Genomic DNA, 15572 nt, shown 5'->3' with positions numbered 1-15572 from the left:
TTCCTGGGTCCATCGTATAAAAGAGGAAACTGAGATCCTGAGTGGGCTGCACAGTAAGGAAGAACAGGGATAGCATTTGAATCCAGGTGGGCTATGGATAATACAAGTACTTTCTCCACCTCCAAGGGGGCAGAGCCTGATCCATAGTATTTAGTTGGCTGTTCTCCAAAACCCGAGGACAGCCCGGGATGTATCTGTCTATCCCTCCAGCCTAGGAGGATCCCACCAGGTTCTCAGGGTCTGTGGACCTGAGGAGGAGGACAACAGCCTTGACGGGGCAGGGGACTTCTCCCTTGGAGGTGGTCCCAACACAGGAGTCCCTGGAAAGACCCAAAGGAAACTCTGTTCCTGATACTCTCCAAGTTTTTCCTGCTCTGTTGTACGGAAGGGACGGACAAAGTCCCTAGATGTCAGACCAGCAGCAGCCTGAGGGCAAGTACCGAGCCTAGAGTCCCTCTGATACCCCCAAAGACCCTACTACCTTACCCTTTGACCACTCCCGAGGCAGCCCCTCTGTTTGTAGGCTCCTCCGAGTCCAGAAAATGTTCATGGCAGTTAGGAGAGCTGGCTTGAGAGAGCCTCTGAGTGTTGCCTGTGTAGCTTAGAGCAAGCCACTTACCCTTTCTGTGCCTGTTTCCCCGTCTACACAATTGGGATAAGGACGGGACCAATCTTGCAGAGCTGTTGTGAGGAATTACTAAGTGAATGTATTGCCTGGCACACAGTGGCACTGAATTAATGTCACTGACTGTTTCTCTTATTAACAGCATGATTATTCTTAGTTCTGAGGCCGGCAACATAAAAACTGTGAATCCACCGTCTCCCACCTCCCCTCCATGTTGTCGACGGACAGATGGCAGCACAGGGAAGCCACAGATGAAACCTAGGGTCACACAGCTTGGGCAGCTTGACTCCCAGCTGGACACTACTCTGACCCCGACTCACCCCCTCAGCCTTTCCCCCCTCCCGGGCCCCCTCCTGGAGCCGCCTGTGCAGGATGGGGCTTTGCACACAGTGGGGCTCAGCACACACTCCATGTCACCCAGAGTCAAGTCTTGCCTCCACCCCCAGCCCCCCGGCCCTGAATGCCCACACACAGCCCTTGGCCCCCATCCCCCCCCCCCCACACACACACAGCAACCCTGCCGGCCCAGCTCAACCAAGACAACCTCATGCCCCAAACAGAAGGGAAAATAAAGGCCATCAGCGACATGCCATGTGAGGGGGACAATGAAAGGGACTGTGGCACAGGAAAGCAGAGAGGAAGAGACAGTCAGATGCAGACAGGGACCATGAGAGAGACACAGAGAGAGAGAGAGAAAAACAAGACAGAAGGGGAGAGAAAGACAAGGAAAAAACAGGTTGGGGCAGAGAGAAACAAAGATGAGAGAGAACCAGACAAAGAGAGAGACAGTAAGAGGCAGAGAACAGAAAGAGACAGAGGCAGAGAAAGATGGAGAGACAGAGGACAACAATTTGAAAACAATATGGTCCATGAGACTAGATTAACAATTAAAAAAAAAAAAAAAAGATGGACAGAGAGACAGAGAGACTCAGCCAGACAAAGAGGTGGGGGGGGGGGGGTGGGGGAGGTGCGGGGACAAACCGTCGAGAGATGGAGAGGTGCAGAAGGCAACAGAGCCGGCTGGGCAGAGAGAAACCAGACACACACACAGATTCAGAAAGAAACCCGGAATGGGTGCCAGAAGAGATGGGGTGGAGGCAGAGACGGGGCAGGGAAGGAGGCCCCAGGTCCCCAGGAGCCCTCAGCCTCCGCCTTCCAACCGGATTGGGTCCAGCCGCCCAGCCCCTGGGCAGGCAGCCGGGCTGCCCCCTGCCCATCTCCCCACTCAGTACCTTTGGGTCGCCGCCTCACCACGCCCAGCCGCCACTTGAGTGACACAGCCAGCATCAGCCCCTCGGGGCCCTTGGGGCCCAGGGCCAGGGACACGACCTGCCCAAGCCTCCCTGCGCTCCTGGAGCCAGGCGCTCCTCTGTGCGCTCCGCTCCGGAGCCGCCTGTGCTAACTGGCAGAGGCTGGGCGCTCCCAGCCTCCACCCTCCCGAGTTGCTAAAATAGATAATCCTCCCCAGAGCCAGCAGCGGTGGCATCGGCAGTGGCATCTGTGGCAGCAAGTCCCTTCCTCCACCGCAGCCCCAGCTAGGGAGTGAAGCACCAGGGCGTTCCGAACCCTGAGGCAAACCTTCATGGGGCACCCGGCCCGAAACCGCAGTCTTCTTTCTCCCAAAGCGCTCACCTTGCCTACCCCTTCTTTTGCCAAAATCTGCAGATTCCCCTCCTTCTGCCTTCCCCAGGCGGTGCTATTTGATGCCCCCAGGCTTTGCACTTGCAGGGCCCTCCACCTCAAATGCCTGTCCTGTCTGGCATGGCACCATTGAACTTCTCTGCCTGGGAAGGTCTGCTCAGACTTCAGAGACCTCTGATGGCTGGAAATCCTTGCTATCGGGTCTCAATAATGCTTTCTGTTCATACTAGGTTGAAGCTGACTATCCACCCCTGAAACCGGGAGCTCCCCGAAACAAGGATAGGGTCCACCTGTCCCGTGTCCCCTACACTCAGCACAGGCATTCGATGGGGTCGCTGGTGCATAATGATGAGACCTAGGCCCTGCCTCTTCACTCCTTCTCCTGACAATGACTCATGTCTGTAACAGAGAGAATCCACCTGGCTGGCTGACTGAGTGGAATGGATGGGAGTTAACGAGGAGTGCTCCGGGTATTCAGCGAGAACTCAATAAATGCATCTGGTATCCCTTCCTCTTGCTGAACAGAAAAGCTCTGACCTAGCAAACAGTGAGGGGAGGAGTCAGAGATCACAAGTCTCTGGAGACCTGAGTTCGAATCCTGGCTCAGTGTGCCCCACTGAGCCTGTTTTCTCATCTGATGGGGCTAACAGTTCCTGTCTCTCATACAGTGGGGCCTGTATGAGCCTGTGCACAGAGCACTTAGTTGAGTCCTGGCACACAGTAGGGGCTTGATAAATAATAAATCACAACTATTCATATTATGGTTATTCTACATGCAGCCCAACACCTGTGTGTGAGTGGAGACAGGACATCCATCAAAGTGACGGCCTGGCTAAGGTCAGACAAGAAAGTCAAGAATCCAGTGCTTTCCATGCACATCTTAGTTAAGCCTTCCAGTGCACCATGGTGGTCCTAGGATCATCCTCACTTCCCAGATGAGGAAACTGAGGCTCAGAGAGGTACAAGACAGTCTTAGGCTCACACAGCATGTAAGTGGCAGAGTCTGATACCAGCTGCCAGACTATGCCACCACCGCAACCAGGCTGTTAGGGAGCTCTTGTTAAACCCCTACTGTGTGCCAGGCTCTGTACTGAGCACCGGCCGGCTTTGCCCTGCCCAGAGCCACGCAGACTGTTAAGCAGCAGAGCCAGGGCAGGAGCCCAGCCAGTCCGAGTCCAGAGCAAGAACTCTGGCCAAGAACGAGGCTGCCCCCCACCTCCGTCGCTGCCTTTGGTGAGAAGATAAATGGCCCCAGTGGTTTCAGGCACACGTGGAAAGTACAATAAATAAGGATGCACAGAGAGGGCATTGAGGCAGCGGGGGCGGGGGGGGGGGGGGGCGAGATCCAGCAGCCTGGCCTAGGAGGGTTTCCTGTCACCAGCATACCCTGGAGGATGCCCTGCAAGTGTCCCGGGCCCGACAGGTGAAGACGTCCCCCGGGCCAGAGCCACACATGAATAGAGAGGTGGGTCGGCCCAGCCAGAGCGTTGACACTGGGGTCACACACACACACCTGGGGATGGAACCCAGCTTGGAAACTCCCTGCCCGTGTGGCCTTAGGTAAGTTTCCCTTGGTTTCCTCAGCTGCAAAATGGACACAGTGACTTCACCTCACCTGCCTCCAGGACTGTCACGGGTCAGATGAAGAAAGGAAGCTCTCAGGGCAGGGTGGGACAGGGAGCCTGAGGATGTTAAATGGACTGGAGAGCAATCACAGGAGTGTGTCAAGACCTTATATGTTGTGAGGAGGAAATAAGATAGGGTGAACATAAGGGCGCCTGGGTGGCTCAGTCAGTTAAGCATCCGACTTCAGCTCAGGTCATGATCTCGCAGTTTGTGGGTTCGAGCCCTGCGTCGGGCTCTGTGCTAATAGCTCGGAGCCTGGAGCCTGCTTTGGATTCTGTGTCTCCCTCTCTCTCTGCCCCTCGCCCATTCTCTCTCTCTCTCTCTCTCAAAAATAAATAAACATTAAAAAAAAAAAAGATAGGGCAAACATAAAGCTCCCAAAACAACCCCTGGCACACAGTAAGCGCTCAATAAATACTACATGTAAGCATTCTCATTAAGAGAGCTGTTGGTAGGTGTAGCAGAGGCCCAACTTCAGTTTAAGTGGAGTTCAGGTTTAAGAGATGGACCTCAGTGCCTCAGGCAAATGAGCAGGGCAGGTGAGCCACCACGGAGGCCCCGGGAAAGAATTTATCCTAAAGAAAAGGAGCCAAGAGAGGTGAGCACAAGACAAGAGTCCCTATGAGTGGGCCTGTGTGCATTGTGGTGAGCCCCGGAGGGAGGACTGCGGGAAGGAGTAAGTTTATTTCCCCATCTCTTCCCAAGTTCAAGGCCTCATCTCGAAGACACAGGATACACCCAGAAGTCACTCCAGCCCAGCCGCTCGGAGCTGATTTGGGAGGTGGCTCCTTGGGTCCCAGAAGACCCAGGTCCTCCTGAGAAGCTCGCTGGCTCTGTGCTCGGTGTTACACCAAAAGCAGAGCTGACGAGGACACGATCCCTGCACACTAAGGGTACCCGACTGTAGGTGCTGCTTCTCTCTGAGTCTCTTTCCCATCTGAACCCAGGGGACAGGAATGTGCACCTCCTGGGGCCCCAGGGAGAAAACAATGACTCCACGTATCAGAGCACATGTATGCAGTAGGTGCTCAATAAACACCCTTCCCAGCTTCTCCAGGTGGTGAGCTCTCGGACAGCTGGCATCTGCGGGGGCCCCTGCTGTTCTGCCTCCTGCTCCTCTTCTTCCAGCAGTATCACCCATTTTCCCCGGGGAGCCCCTCCTCTCCCCGCACTCAGTGTGGGGAGAGCTGGCGCCACCGCCCCACCCCCCCAAGAAGAGCGCTTGACCCAGAGCTTGCTGATGGCACACTCCCACTCCACCCCTGGTGGCTGGCTCAGGAATGAGCACATGGCCCAAGTCATCCAATGAGAGATTATTCTGGGACTTAGGATGCAACTACTCAGAAAGGGAAATTCCTTCCCCCCTGAGGGGGCCGCGGGTACGGAAAACAGCATCAGTCTGGAGCTGCTGGTGGCAGAGAGAAAGGGGAGGGAGGACTGAGGCTGATCACACCCTGACGATGTGGTCCTCTCAGCACCTGGAACCCACCACACCTTAAGTCGGCAATATCCCTTTCCAGTTACTTGAGCCAATAAATTCCTTTCTCTGCTTAAGCCTGTTTGGGTTGGGTTTTTCGTAACTTGGACCCAAAAGAGTCCTGGCTGATCCAGTGCCTCCCTCCTCTAAGAGTCCCAGATTCCAGCACAGACCGGGGACTCAGCAAATGCACAATGAGGGAATGATGAACAGAACATGGAGTGATATGTTCATATCTCCAAGCTGCCTTCAGGGCCGGTCAGGGAGGCAGTGGAAGGAGGCCTCAGCTGCATGATGGGTTCCTAGCCTCCAGCGAGCAGTTGGCCTGGCAGACAGCAGAGTCCGCAGTCAGGAATGGAGATCTGGGGTTCTCGTTTCCAGGCGCTTAACGCTTGTCTGTTATCTCAGACACACTTGCCAGGCACCTCCCTTCTGTGGCCCCCAGATTTTCACAGGGCTCCTTTTGCAGAAATGGCAGCCACAGGGACAGTGTGGAAGAGCACAGGACCTCTCAGAGGAGAGGACACCAGGGGTGAACACCAGATCAGCCCAGAGGGAGAGTCAGGAGGCTTGAGCTCAGGTCCAAGCTGGCCGTGGACATCTGACCCTCTCAAAAATGAGCGGACAGAACTCAAAGATGGGCTAAGAGAAGGACACCAATCACAGAGGGATGCAGACCAGCCTCTACCCCTCAGATTCTGCCTTTTCCATTCCTTCGCAGCCTCACAAAGCCCCAGAGGCCGGGGCTGTTGCCACACCCGCCTGCTACCAGGAACAAATTAGCATCTCATCAGACATGCCTTTAATCTTCTTGGGGCTGGCCCTTTCTTCCCCATGGGCCAACTGGTGACATTTCTGCCTCCCAGCTCTACTCATCTAAGTAAGACAGAGGCTCTGAGGCTCTGCAGGCAGAGGAGGGGTGGGGGTGGGGCAGACCCCTCTTCATTACTTCTTCAGGCTTGGGGAGGGGAGGACAAGGGCCATCTATCCAACCATTCACTCATTCAGCAAACATTTATTAAGCACCTTCTGTGTGCCAGGCCCAGAGGTATACAGCCATGTGCAAAATCAAGCCTTCATGGATATTCTGGTGGGGGGCGGGGGGGAGGGCAGAGAAGAAATGACAAATGTAATAATTAAGTAAATTTACAGTATGTTAGAGCTGAAACATGCTAGAAGTAAATAGAGCGGGGTGAGAGGTATCGGGGCACAGAGGGAAAGTAGTAAGGGGGTAGTATCCCCAGAACCCAGACTACCGTCTCTAAACATCTTTTCCCATTAAAAGGGCCCCCGGAGAAGTGGCTGATTCCAGGACTGGGGAGGAGAGTGTACAAGATGAGCCTCGAACACATTCTGGCACCAGAAAGTAAGCAAACGCTCCAAGTCTGATGGGGACAGGCCGGCGGGACACAGAAGTCAGCTTCAGGGGGCTCCCACCGGCTTAATCTGGGTCACTTTGAGCATCAGAAAGAATAATGACTGCAAAGTGTACAAATTCATGTGCTTGTGATTCTCAGAAGAAAAAAAAACAATCTCACTGATCCCTTTGGAGGTAGTTAAGGCACCAGTTCATTATTCTATAAACAGATATTGAAGGTAAAAAATGAAGCATTTATCCTGTCTTCTTGTGTGAATGGTATTTGGGGGGGACCTAATAAGGTTTTCTTAGCAGAAAAACCACAGCAAATAAGTGCAGAGGAAATAACAGAATTGGAAAACTGCCTTTCTGCAGTCCTAACGAAATAAAGGATGCAACATTGACCATCCGTGGAAGGCTGAAAGAGACCCTACGACAGAGAGACAAGCAGACAGCATTTGGCCCCCTGGACCAATCTTAGCATCACCCAAAGTGGAACATTCTGGAATTGTGTACCTCCTGATAGGATGTGGAAGGAAGCCCACAGCACCACCCATGACATATTCCTGCCTACAAAATTAGACCTGAACCAAATCCAGCTTTAGACTCGAATACAAGTTGACAGCGAGTACAGGGGACAAAAGAATGTATGAAATGACACCATGAGGCATTTCCACAAGACAAACAACCTGGTTATCCCAAGAAATAATTAGAGTGAAAAAAACCAGGGTGGGGGGAGGTGGTTGCTACAGATTAAGAGAGAATTGAGACCCATCAACCAAATACAATCTGGGGACCTTAGATTTGCATAAACTGAGTGTGACAAGACACTGGGAGCCAACAGGGGTAACTGCTCAAGGATTGAGTATCAGCTGATGTGGAGAGATTCTGCTTAATTCAGTTGGGTTAATGCTGTTCTTATAATTACACTTAGGAAAAACTCTATTGAAGATACACATGTAACAAAAAAAGTCTGAGATTTTGCCTTTAAAATGCCCCAGGGATATTCCTGTGTTATATGTGCCATGTAGAAGTAAATAAAAATTTAAGGGGCGCCTGGGTGGCTCAATCGGTTAAATGTACAACTTTGGCTCAGGTCATGACCTCACAGTTTGTGAGTTCGAGCCCTGCGTCGAGTTCTGTGCTGACAGCACAGAGCCTGGAGCCTGCTTCGGATTCTGTGTCTCCTTCTTTCTCTCTGCCCTTCCCCTGCTCACAGTCTGTCTCTCTCCCTCTCTCTCTCTCTCTCTCTCTCAAAAATAAACATTAAAATTTTTTTTAAAAAAAGAAGTAAATAAAAATTTCAAAAAAAAATAAAAATAAATGGAGGGGGAGTCATAAAGGGCCCCCACTAAGAAGGTAACATTTGAAGAAAGGCTGAAAAGAGGGAGGCAGCCATGAGGTGGGGGGGGGGGACTGCTCCAGGATGGAGGGGGCAGTAGGAAGGGGGTATGCAAGGGGAGGGGAAGGGGGCATAATGCAGGGCCTCCTAAGGACTCTGGCTTTCCTGAGAGAGGTGGGAGCCATTGCAGCATTTGGAGCAGAGGAGGGGCATGGTCTGGCCATGATTTAGCACCATCCTATGGCTGCTGGGGGGGCAGGGAGGGTGGAGGCAGGGAGGAGGCCCTACTGGAGGCCAGGGATCACCAATGACCACCGGACTGGGGTGGGGACACAAGCAGTGATAACATGGGTGGAATCTGGTTGCTTCTGAAGGTCCAGCCACCTTCTTCTGGTCTTCTGCCAGGGTTAAACATTGGCAGAATGGCAGACAGTCCTTTCTTTGGGTCAGGAGCAAGAGCTCTGGGGTCGAGAAAGCCTGGGCTAGTTAAGATGGAGCCCCCACTCTCTCGTGTGGTCCCTTCCCCACTCTGGGCCTCAGTTTCCCCACTGGTAAAATGAAGACAGTGACCAAGAGCTCAGACAATCATTAGGCTGCTTTGCGGAGACGAGAGGTGAGAATGTCCTATAAACTGGAAGGGCTGGGCTTGTGTCACAAGGAAACAGCCTTTACCGGGCCCTACTACACGCCAGGCACAGAGCTCAGGGCTCTGCAGGTATCAAGCCTCACCCTATCACTGGTGATTATCACCTGGAGAGCTTAAAACAACTAAGGCTGAATCAGAAACTTTCTGGGTACCAGGGTGGAGAATCACTGCCTCCTTGCTGGCCTGTAACACAGATGGGGCACTGACATTCAGAGAGGGCAAGTGACTGCTCTGGCATCACACAGCTTCCAAGTGGCAGAGCGGGGATTACCTTTACCGGACCCCCTCACTTTCACCAGACCCCCCCCCCCCCGCCCCGCTCCAAGGCCAAGAGCCAGAATGCAACCCCACGGGAGACTCAGACCCAGCCAGGGGAAGCAGCCCATCTGTGTGACGGTTCCGAGACACTTCTGAGCCAAGAAATAAAATGCCACCAAGCATTTTCGGCATGGGCCAGGGCGGCTGTCTGACAGGTGCACCAACAGGGCCACCTGCCAGGAAACAGGTGGCACGCCTGTTAATGTTCCTGGCTCTGCTTTCATGGCGCAATAATTGGGAGCAAATGCTTGGGCAGGCACCATTAACGAGTATGCAGATTAAATTGTGGGGCCCTTGGGCAGAGGTGACAGAAATGCCGCAATTATGGCCCTACAGGGGCTCCACGTGCCAGGCCCAGCCAGTGCCCTTTCCCACCCTGACTCCTGGGCCTCGCCCCCCATACCTGCCTACCGAGTCCTAGGTAGAGGACAGCCTGGTGGGGAGGTGTAGAGGCCAACAGTGCTGGATTCAAATCCTGTGCTGCCTCGCCCAGGACTTTTCTGTGTCCATAAAGGGGGCACAACATCACCCGGGCACCAGGTGGTTGTGACAGCTTCATGAAATGATGCGGGTCCGAGGCCTTTAAGGGCTCCCAGAGCAAGACCTGTCTCCTAATTACGCGCCAGGCATTGGCTTTCAGATTGCCGTTTCCGGTCTGAAAAAATGGGGATAAAAATAACCAACGTGTATTAAGTCTTCCTCTGCAGTAGGCACTGTTCCGGCTTTTGCCACAATAACCTTCTCTGTCACCCCACGAGGTGGGGACGATGATTAGCTTCGTGTCATGAACGTGAAGACCAAAGCACATGGAGCAAGGAAAAGGGCCAAGGTCACACGGCTCTGAGCCTGAACCCAGGAGGGCTGGTCCCAAGCCCGCCCTCATACCGGCTCTGCCGTTCTTTCTCAACACAGACGCCTCTGTTATGGTCTCCGTGCGAACGTGTGGGTGGGTGTGATTCAATACAGCAAATGTGGCAAAGTGAGCACGGGGGCACACGCAGCCCACGGCTGGGCCCCGGTGCACTTCTGGCAACGCTGGTCTGTGCGCCCTCCTACCTTGTTGCCCACCACGTGGCCGTCCCTGCAGGCCAGATGGCTGAGGTGCCTGGACCGAGAGGCAAATGGGGTGGGACCCCTCCCTGACCCTGGGCTCCTCTCCCCATCCACACTGTGGGGCATCCACCTGACACACAGGTACGTATGCTGGTATCCTGTCCGCCCTCTCCCCTTGGCAATAGCCAGTGAGACCCACATCTCAGAAACTGAGGCAAGAATCAAAGGGAGGGGGCAAAGACTGGATCCGTCCTTGGAGAGGGTTGGTACCACATGAGGGGCTTTTGTCTCCACTTTGCAGGTGAGGAGATTGAGGCCCAGAGAGAGGAAGAAACAACTTCAAGGTCACAGAGACCCCGGACAGCAGTCAGAACTGCAACCCAAGGTGCTGGGCTCCCAGTAGGGTTGCCGTTCCCACTAAACAGATGTGCCCATCGGGGCTGGTGACTCAAGCGGGGCTTGGATTCCTTACTGACTAGGGGCTTCTCAGAAGGTCCTTACGTATGGGCCACCCGGGTGGCTCAGTCGGTTAAGTGTCTGACTCTTGGTTTCGGCTCAGGTCATGATGTTATAGTTGGTGAGACCTAGCCCCACATCGGGCTCTGGGCTGACAGTAGACAGCTTGCTTGGGATTCTCTCTTTCTCCCTCTCTCTGCCCCTCCCCCTGCTTGCAAACACACACACTCTCACTCTCTCAATAAATAAATAAACCAAAAAAAAAAAAAAAAAGTCCTCATTTAGACAGGAAATGCCTCTGCCTTGGGGAGAAAGGGCTGGGACTAGAACCAGGGACCTTTGGTTCCAAGTACCCTCCTGATCTGTTCTGGGACACTGAAAAATATTTACAGGGAAGAAGAGAGCAAGCTTCCAAGGGGAATCCTGGCCACAAGTCAATCAAAGTCCTTGCCACCACGTGGGTTCCAGTTGAGTGAGGCTGACCATCCATCATGGCTAGATTTAATGAGGCTATTAAGTGCCACAGCCTTCCCTGGGGACACTGCATGCCTCTGGGCTACTGTGTCACGTAGCATCCAGGGACTCAGGAGACAGCAAGAGTTTCAGGCTGATGCCACTTCAGAGACAAGGAAAACTTGGGGTCAGACTGGGGTCACCACTCGTATCAGGGGAAGGGGGATCTTCTTGTCCCCAAACCAGGGCCTGCTTGGGGCTTGGGCAGCAGAGGCACTGAGAGAAAGATAATAATGGTTACAGTCATGACAATCTGGTACCATTTATTCCCAGACCCCACGCATTCAATTGTACCCCATTATTCATTCAGTCCCCCACTAAAGAGTTGCTGAGCAGCTCTTATGCTCCAGCAGAGAATAAATCATGTAACATTTACATTCTACTAGGGGAGGCAGACAGTAAACAGAATATGCAACAGAATATAGTTGAAATGAGCACACTGAAGAAAAATAAAGTAGGCTGAGAGAATTGTCTGTTGGGGCAGAGACTTCTCTGAGCAAATCTTTACACAAATGGAGGAACTGGGGGACCCAGCCCTGCAGACCTCCAAACGAGGCAAAGGATACAGCCAGTGCAAAGGCTCTGAGGCAGGACTGTGCCTGGAATGTTTGAGGACCATCAAGGAAGCCAGTGTGGCTGGAGCTGAATGAGTAGATGTCTCAAAGGACATTAAGGGGGTCACAGGGACAGATGATAGATGGCCAGGTTGGGTTCAGCGAGGACAGATGAGTAAGAGAGGAGGTAGCCAGGGGAATATTTCCAGAAGCACCCTCCAAACACCTCCCAAGGGGGGGCAGTGGGGAGCAGGGTACAATAGATGACCTGGGTTCCCATCCCACTCTGCCCTCACTAGCTGTGTGACCTTCAGCCTATCATTTAGCCTCTCTGTGCCTCAGCTCCTCACCTACTAAATGGTGCTGTTGTGGGGGTAAATGTATGGAAAGTGCTGGACAGGCAGCAGCAGGGCCATCAGGATCCCAGGCAGGGGACACAGCAAGAGCCTCCTCGCTCCATCCTGGCTGTCCCCACTGTCCCCACCTTCGGAGCTTTGTCTCACACCTTTTTCTATCATTTACAGTGAACTCCAGGTCTTCTCTCTGCCACAAATTCAGGAGTGACAGCCATGACTGAGTCGTGCCTGCTTGCCTGGGATTATGACTTCAGGAGAAGAAAAAGACGAATACCCCTGAAATCAGGAGATAGACTGAATGACATAGTTGCTGAAGGTTGAATTCTTGTAATCATACTGTGCCAGAGAGAGCTTCTGGTCCAAAATGCAGCCCACCCACTTTACAGATGGGAGACTGAGGCCTAGGAGGGAGGGAATGTTTTCTGAGCCACCAGACTCCCAGAGGCACAGGGAATCCAGGCAGGGTGATGGTGCTGGCCAGTCAGGATGGCCAGGGACCTGCTGGGCGAGGCATTAACCATCTGGTTGCTGGATCATGGGAGATCCAGGGGTCTTGGGGGAGAGGCCTGGAGACACTTGGGGGAGGGGGACTTGGGAAGCAGTTATTCCCCAACCAATGTGGAAGTATGCTATCATTTTCACACCTGGCCATACTCTGGTGGCACCAGAAGCCTTCCTCTTTCCCTTCCTCCTCCTGTATGTGTGGGGCTCTTGCCTAGGATCTGGCTCCAAGATGCAACCTTTATATGCACCTTCCTTCCAGATCCTCACATCCACCCTGTGAGGGTGGAGGGGAAACGGGGGGTTAATGAAATGACCGTTGCTCACTGAGGAGAAGTGACTTGTCCCAGGTCCCACAACTGGTAAGCAGCAGAGCCAGGGGCTGCGCCCAGGACTGGCTAGGAGCAAAGCCTTTTAGGCTTTAGCAAAGCCACTCTAGCCTTTACCTTAGGGCCTCGCTCTCTAGAGCACTGCCTCCCAGGGGTCTCTGCCTCCAGTTTGCCCCACCAGGCACTGTTCGCCAAGCTCTGCCTCCACACATTACGGGGACAGAATCAACCCTGACTGACAGTTGGCCCCGGATCTCCCCTCAGGGAGGAGACGTATCTGGGGATGTCCCCAGCAGAGAGCATGTGATATCAGTGGGTCTGGGAGCCGAGACAGCAGGGGAGGTGGCTACCTAAGAAAGTCAGAGGGAGTGGGGGGCCGCACAGAGTACAAAGAAATTCTGGAAGGTGTTGGAGCTGTTTGGGGCCTGGATTAGGGAGTCTGGGGCAATCACAGCCTCAGCCGTATTAAGACCAGAGCTCCACAAAGTGCAATCTGTGGACCGGGGCCTTTCTTGAACTATTTCTTCATGGACAGCAACAGGTAAGTTAGAAACAGAGAACAGAGACAGTTATAGCAATCTGACATTGCCACAACATCCCAGCGTCTGATCAGTGGCTTGGATTTTTCCTGTCTTTGTTGTTTTGTTTCATTTTCCAATAGTTCATTGCTGGTGTATTTTTCACATTTATCAGTCTCTAATAGATTGAAACTAAAAAGGAAATACTGGCCCTTCACCAGGCAGTCTAAGAAGCACTGCTTTAGAGGAACTAGCCAGTGACAAGAAGCTGGTACCTGGCCCAACATGTAATTCAACATAAGATAAAGCTGTGAAATAAAATTCTAGCTTTCGAAATGGCACAAAATTTTTATGCGCGCTGAAATGGAAGTAACCTTTTTTAGATCAGGATTTCTCAGCTTCTAGAACTACTGACATTCTGAACGGTATGGTACTTTGTTGTAGGGGGATATTTAGCAGCATCCCTGGAATTCTACCACTAGATGCCAGTACATCCCCTCCCCAGTTGTGACAACCAAAAATGTCCCCATTTGCCCCTAGGGGACAAAACCCCCAGTTGAAAACAGCTGGCATTGATGTTCTGACTCTGTGTGTGTGTGTGTGTGTGTGTGTGTGTGTGTGTGTGTGTGTTATCCCTGGCCAGGCACCTGTAGTTTGTAATCTCTGGTGTCACCCATTACTCTTAAGGAGTGCCTGTTGGGTCTCCCCTCCCTAAAGCTGGCCCACAGAAGAGGCAAAGCTATCACTGAGGATGGGTCTAAGAAGGTTGCCATGGGAACCAGGGCTCTTAGAGCTGCAGTGCCTCCTATCCCCACCTCAATCTCCCAGAGGTCCCTGTATACCATGGACAGTAGACATTCAGCAGCTGGACAGAAACCGTGGCCTCCAGCCAGAAGGAAGGGGCCCAGTGCCTGAAGCACAACAGACGGAGATTGAGAGTAGTCTCTGAAACCTCAAGTCAGCAAGGCTGGCAGGGAGGCTAGTGCGGCAGGAGCTCCTAGTAGGGGACCATCAGGGAGCACATGGTTTGTTCAAGCTGCATGGGTCTGCCCCCAACCCTGGGAGGACACTGATTCAGAATGACCCAGCAGGGCCTCAGGGTCTGTATTTTTAAAGCTCATCAGACAATTCTGATGTCCAGCAAGAGTTGAGACCTCCCTCTGAGTGGATGAGAATCTCCTAGGAAGCTGGATACAAACATAGATTCACGGAAAAAAAAAAATTTTTTAAAGGTCTGACAAACATCAAGTATTAGTGAGGATGTGGAGAGACTGGAACTCTCATACACTGTTGCTGAAAATGTAAAATGGTACAACTACTTTGGAAAGGAGTTTGGCCATATCTATTGAAATTTTTAAATATGCATACCTTAAAGTATACCTCAATAAAGCTGTTAAAAACATGAATATGCTATGGTCCAGCAACTGCACTTGAAGGAGGGGGGGTACCCAATAGGAATGTGTCACCTGACTGCCCGAATGGCACATTCAAGAATATTCAGGGTGCCTGGGTGACTCAGTCGGTTAAACATCCGACTTCGGCTCAGGTCCTGATCTCACAGTTCATGAGTTTGAGCCCCACGTCGGGCTCTGTGCCGACAGTGTGGAGCTTGGAGCCTGGAGCCTGCTTCGGATTCTGTGTCTCCCTTTCTCTCTGTCCCTCCCCTCCTCATGCTCTGTCTCTATCTCTCAAAAACAAATAAACTTTAAAAAAATTAAAAAGAATATTCATAGCAGCATTTTCCATAAGAGTCAAAAATTGGTAACAACCTTGAAGTCCATCAGTAAAACAGATGAGTAAAACTGGCATATTTATGAAACGGAAGGAAATATAGCCGCTACACCAGCACAATGCATGGGTCTCAAAAACTTGACATTGAGTGACAAAAGCTGGACAGAGAAAGATACACACTAAGATTTCATTTTTTTTTTAATGTTTATTTTTGAGAGAGCTTGCATGAGCACAAGTAGGAGAGGGGCAGAGAGAAAGGGAGACAGAGGATCTGAAGCAGGCTCTGTGCTAACAGCAGAGAGCCTGATGCAGGGCTCAAGTTCATGAGCCATGAGATCATGACCTGAGCCAAAGTTGGACACTTAACTAACTGGGCCACTCAGGCACCCCAACACTAAGATTTCATTTATATCAAGTTTAAGAACAGGTGAAAACAAACTCTACCGTGTAGTCATTTATACAAGGTAGCAACACCATCAAGAAAGCCAAGAGAATAATCAAAAAGTCAAGATGGTGGATACCTTAGGGT

The 15572-nt window shown here is 52.2% G+C and overlaps 1 protein-coding gene across 3 annotated transcripts in view; it reads right to left on the bottom strand.

The window, feature by feature from the left end:
• GRIP2 (glutamate receptor interacting protein 2) overlaps positions 1 to 15572 on the bottom strand; it is a 96108-nt gene that overhangs the window by 56609 nt on the left and 23927 nt on the right. Inside the window, exon 1 of one of the 3 annotated variants that reach the window (XM_045493925.1) lies at positions 1858 to 2045. The exons of the other annotated variants lie outside the window; for them this stretch is intronic. Coding sequence (XP_045349881.1) covers positions 1858 to 1912 — 55 coding nt within the window. The 5' untranslated portion in view covers positions 1913 to 2045. Of the gene's footprint in view, positions 1 to 1857; positions 2046 to 15572 lie in introns of those variants that run through there. 3 annotated transcript variants of the gene reach the window in all.

The sequence above is a fragment of the Leopardus geoffroyi genome, chromosome A2, assembly GCF_018350155.1.
Source record: "Leopardus geoffroyi isolate Oge1 chromosome A2, O.geoffroyi_Oge1_pat1.0, whole genome shotgun sequence".
NCBI lineage: Eukaryota > Metazoa > Chordata > Mammalia > Carnivora > Felidae > Leopardus > Leopardus geoffroyi.
This window is presented reverse-complemented; position numbering and strand designations above follow the sequence as displayed.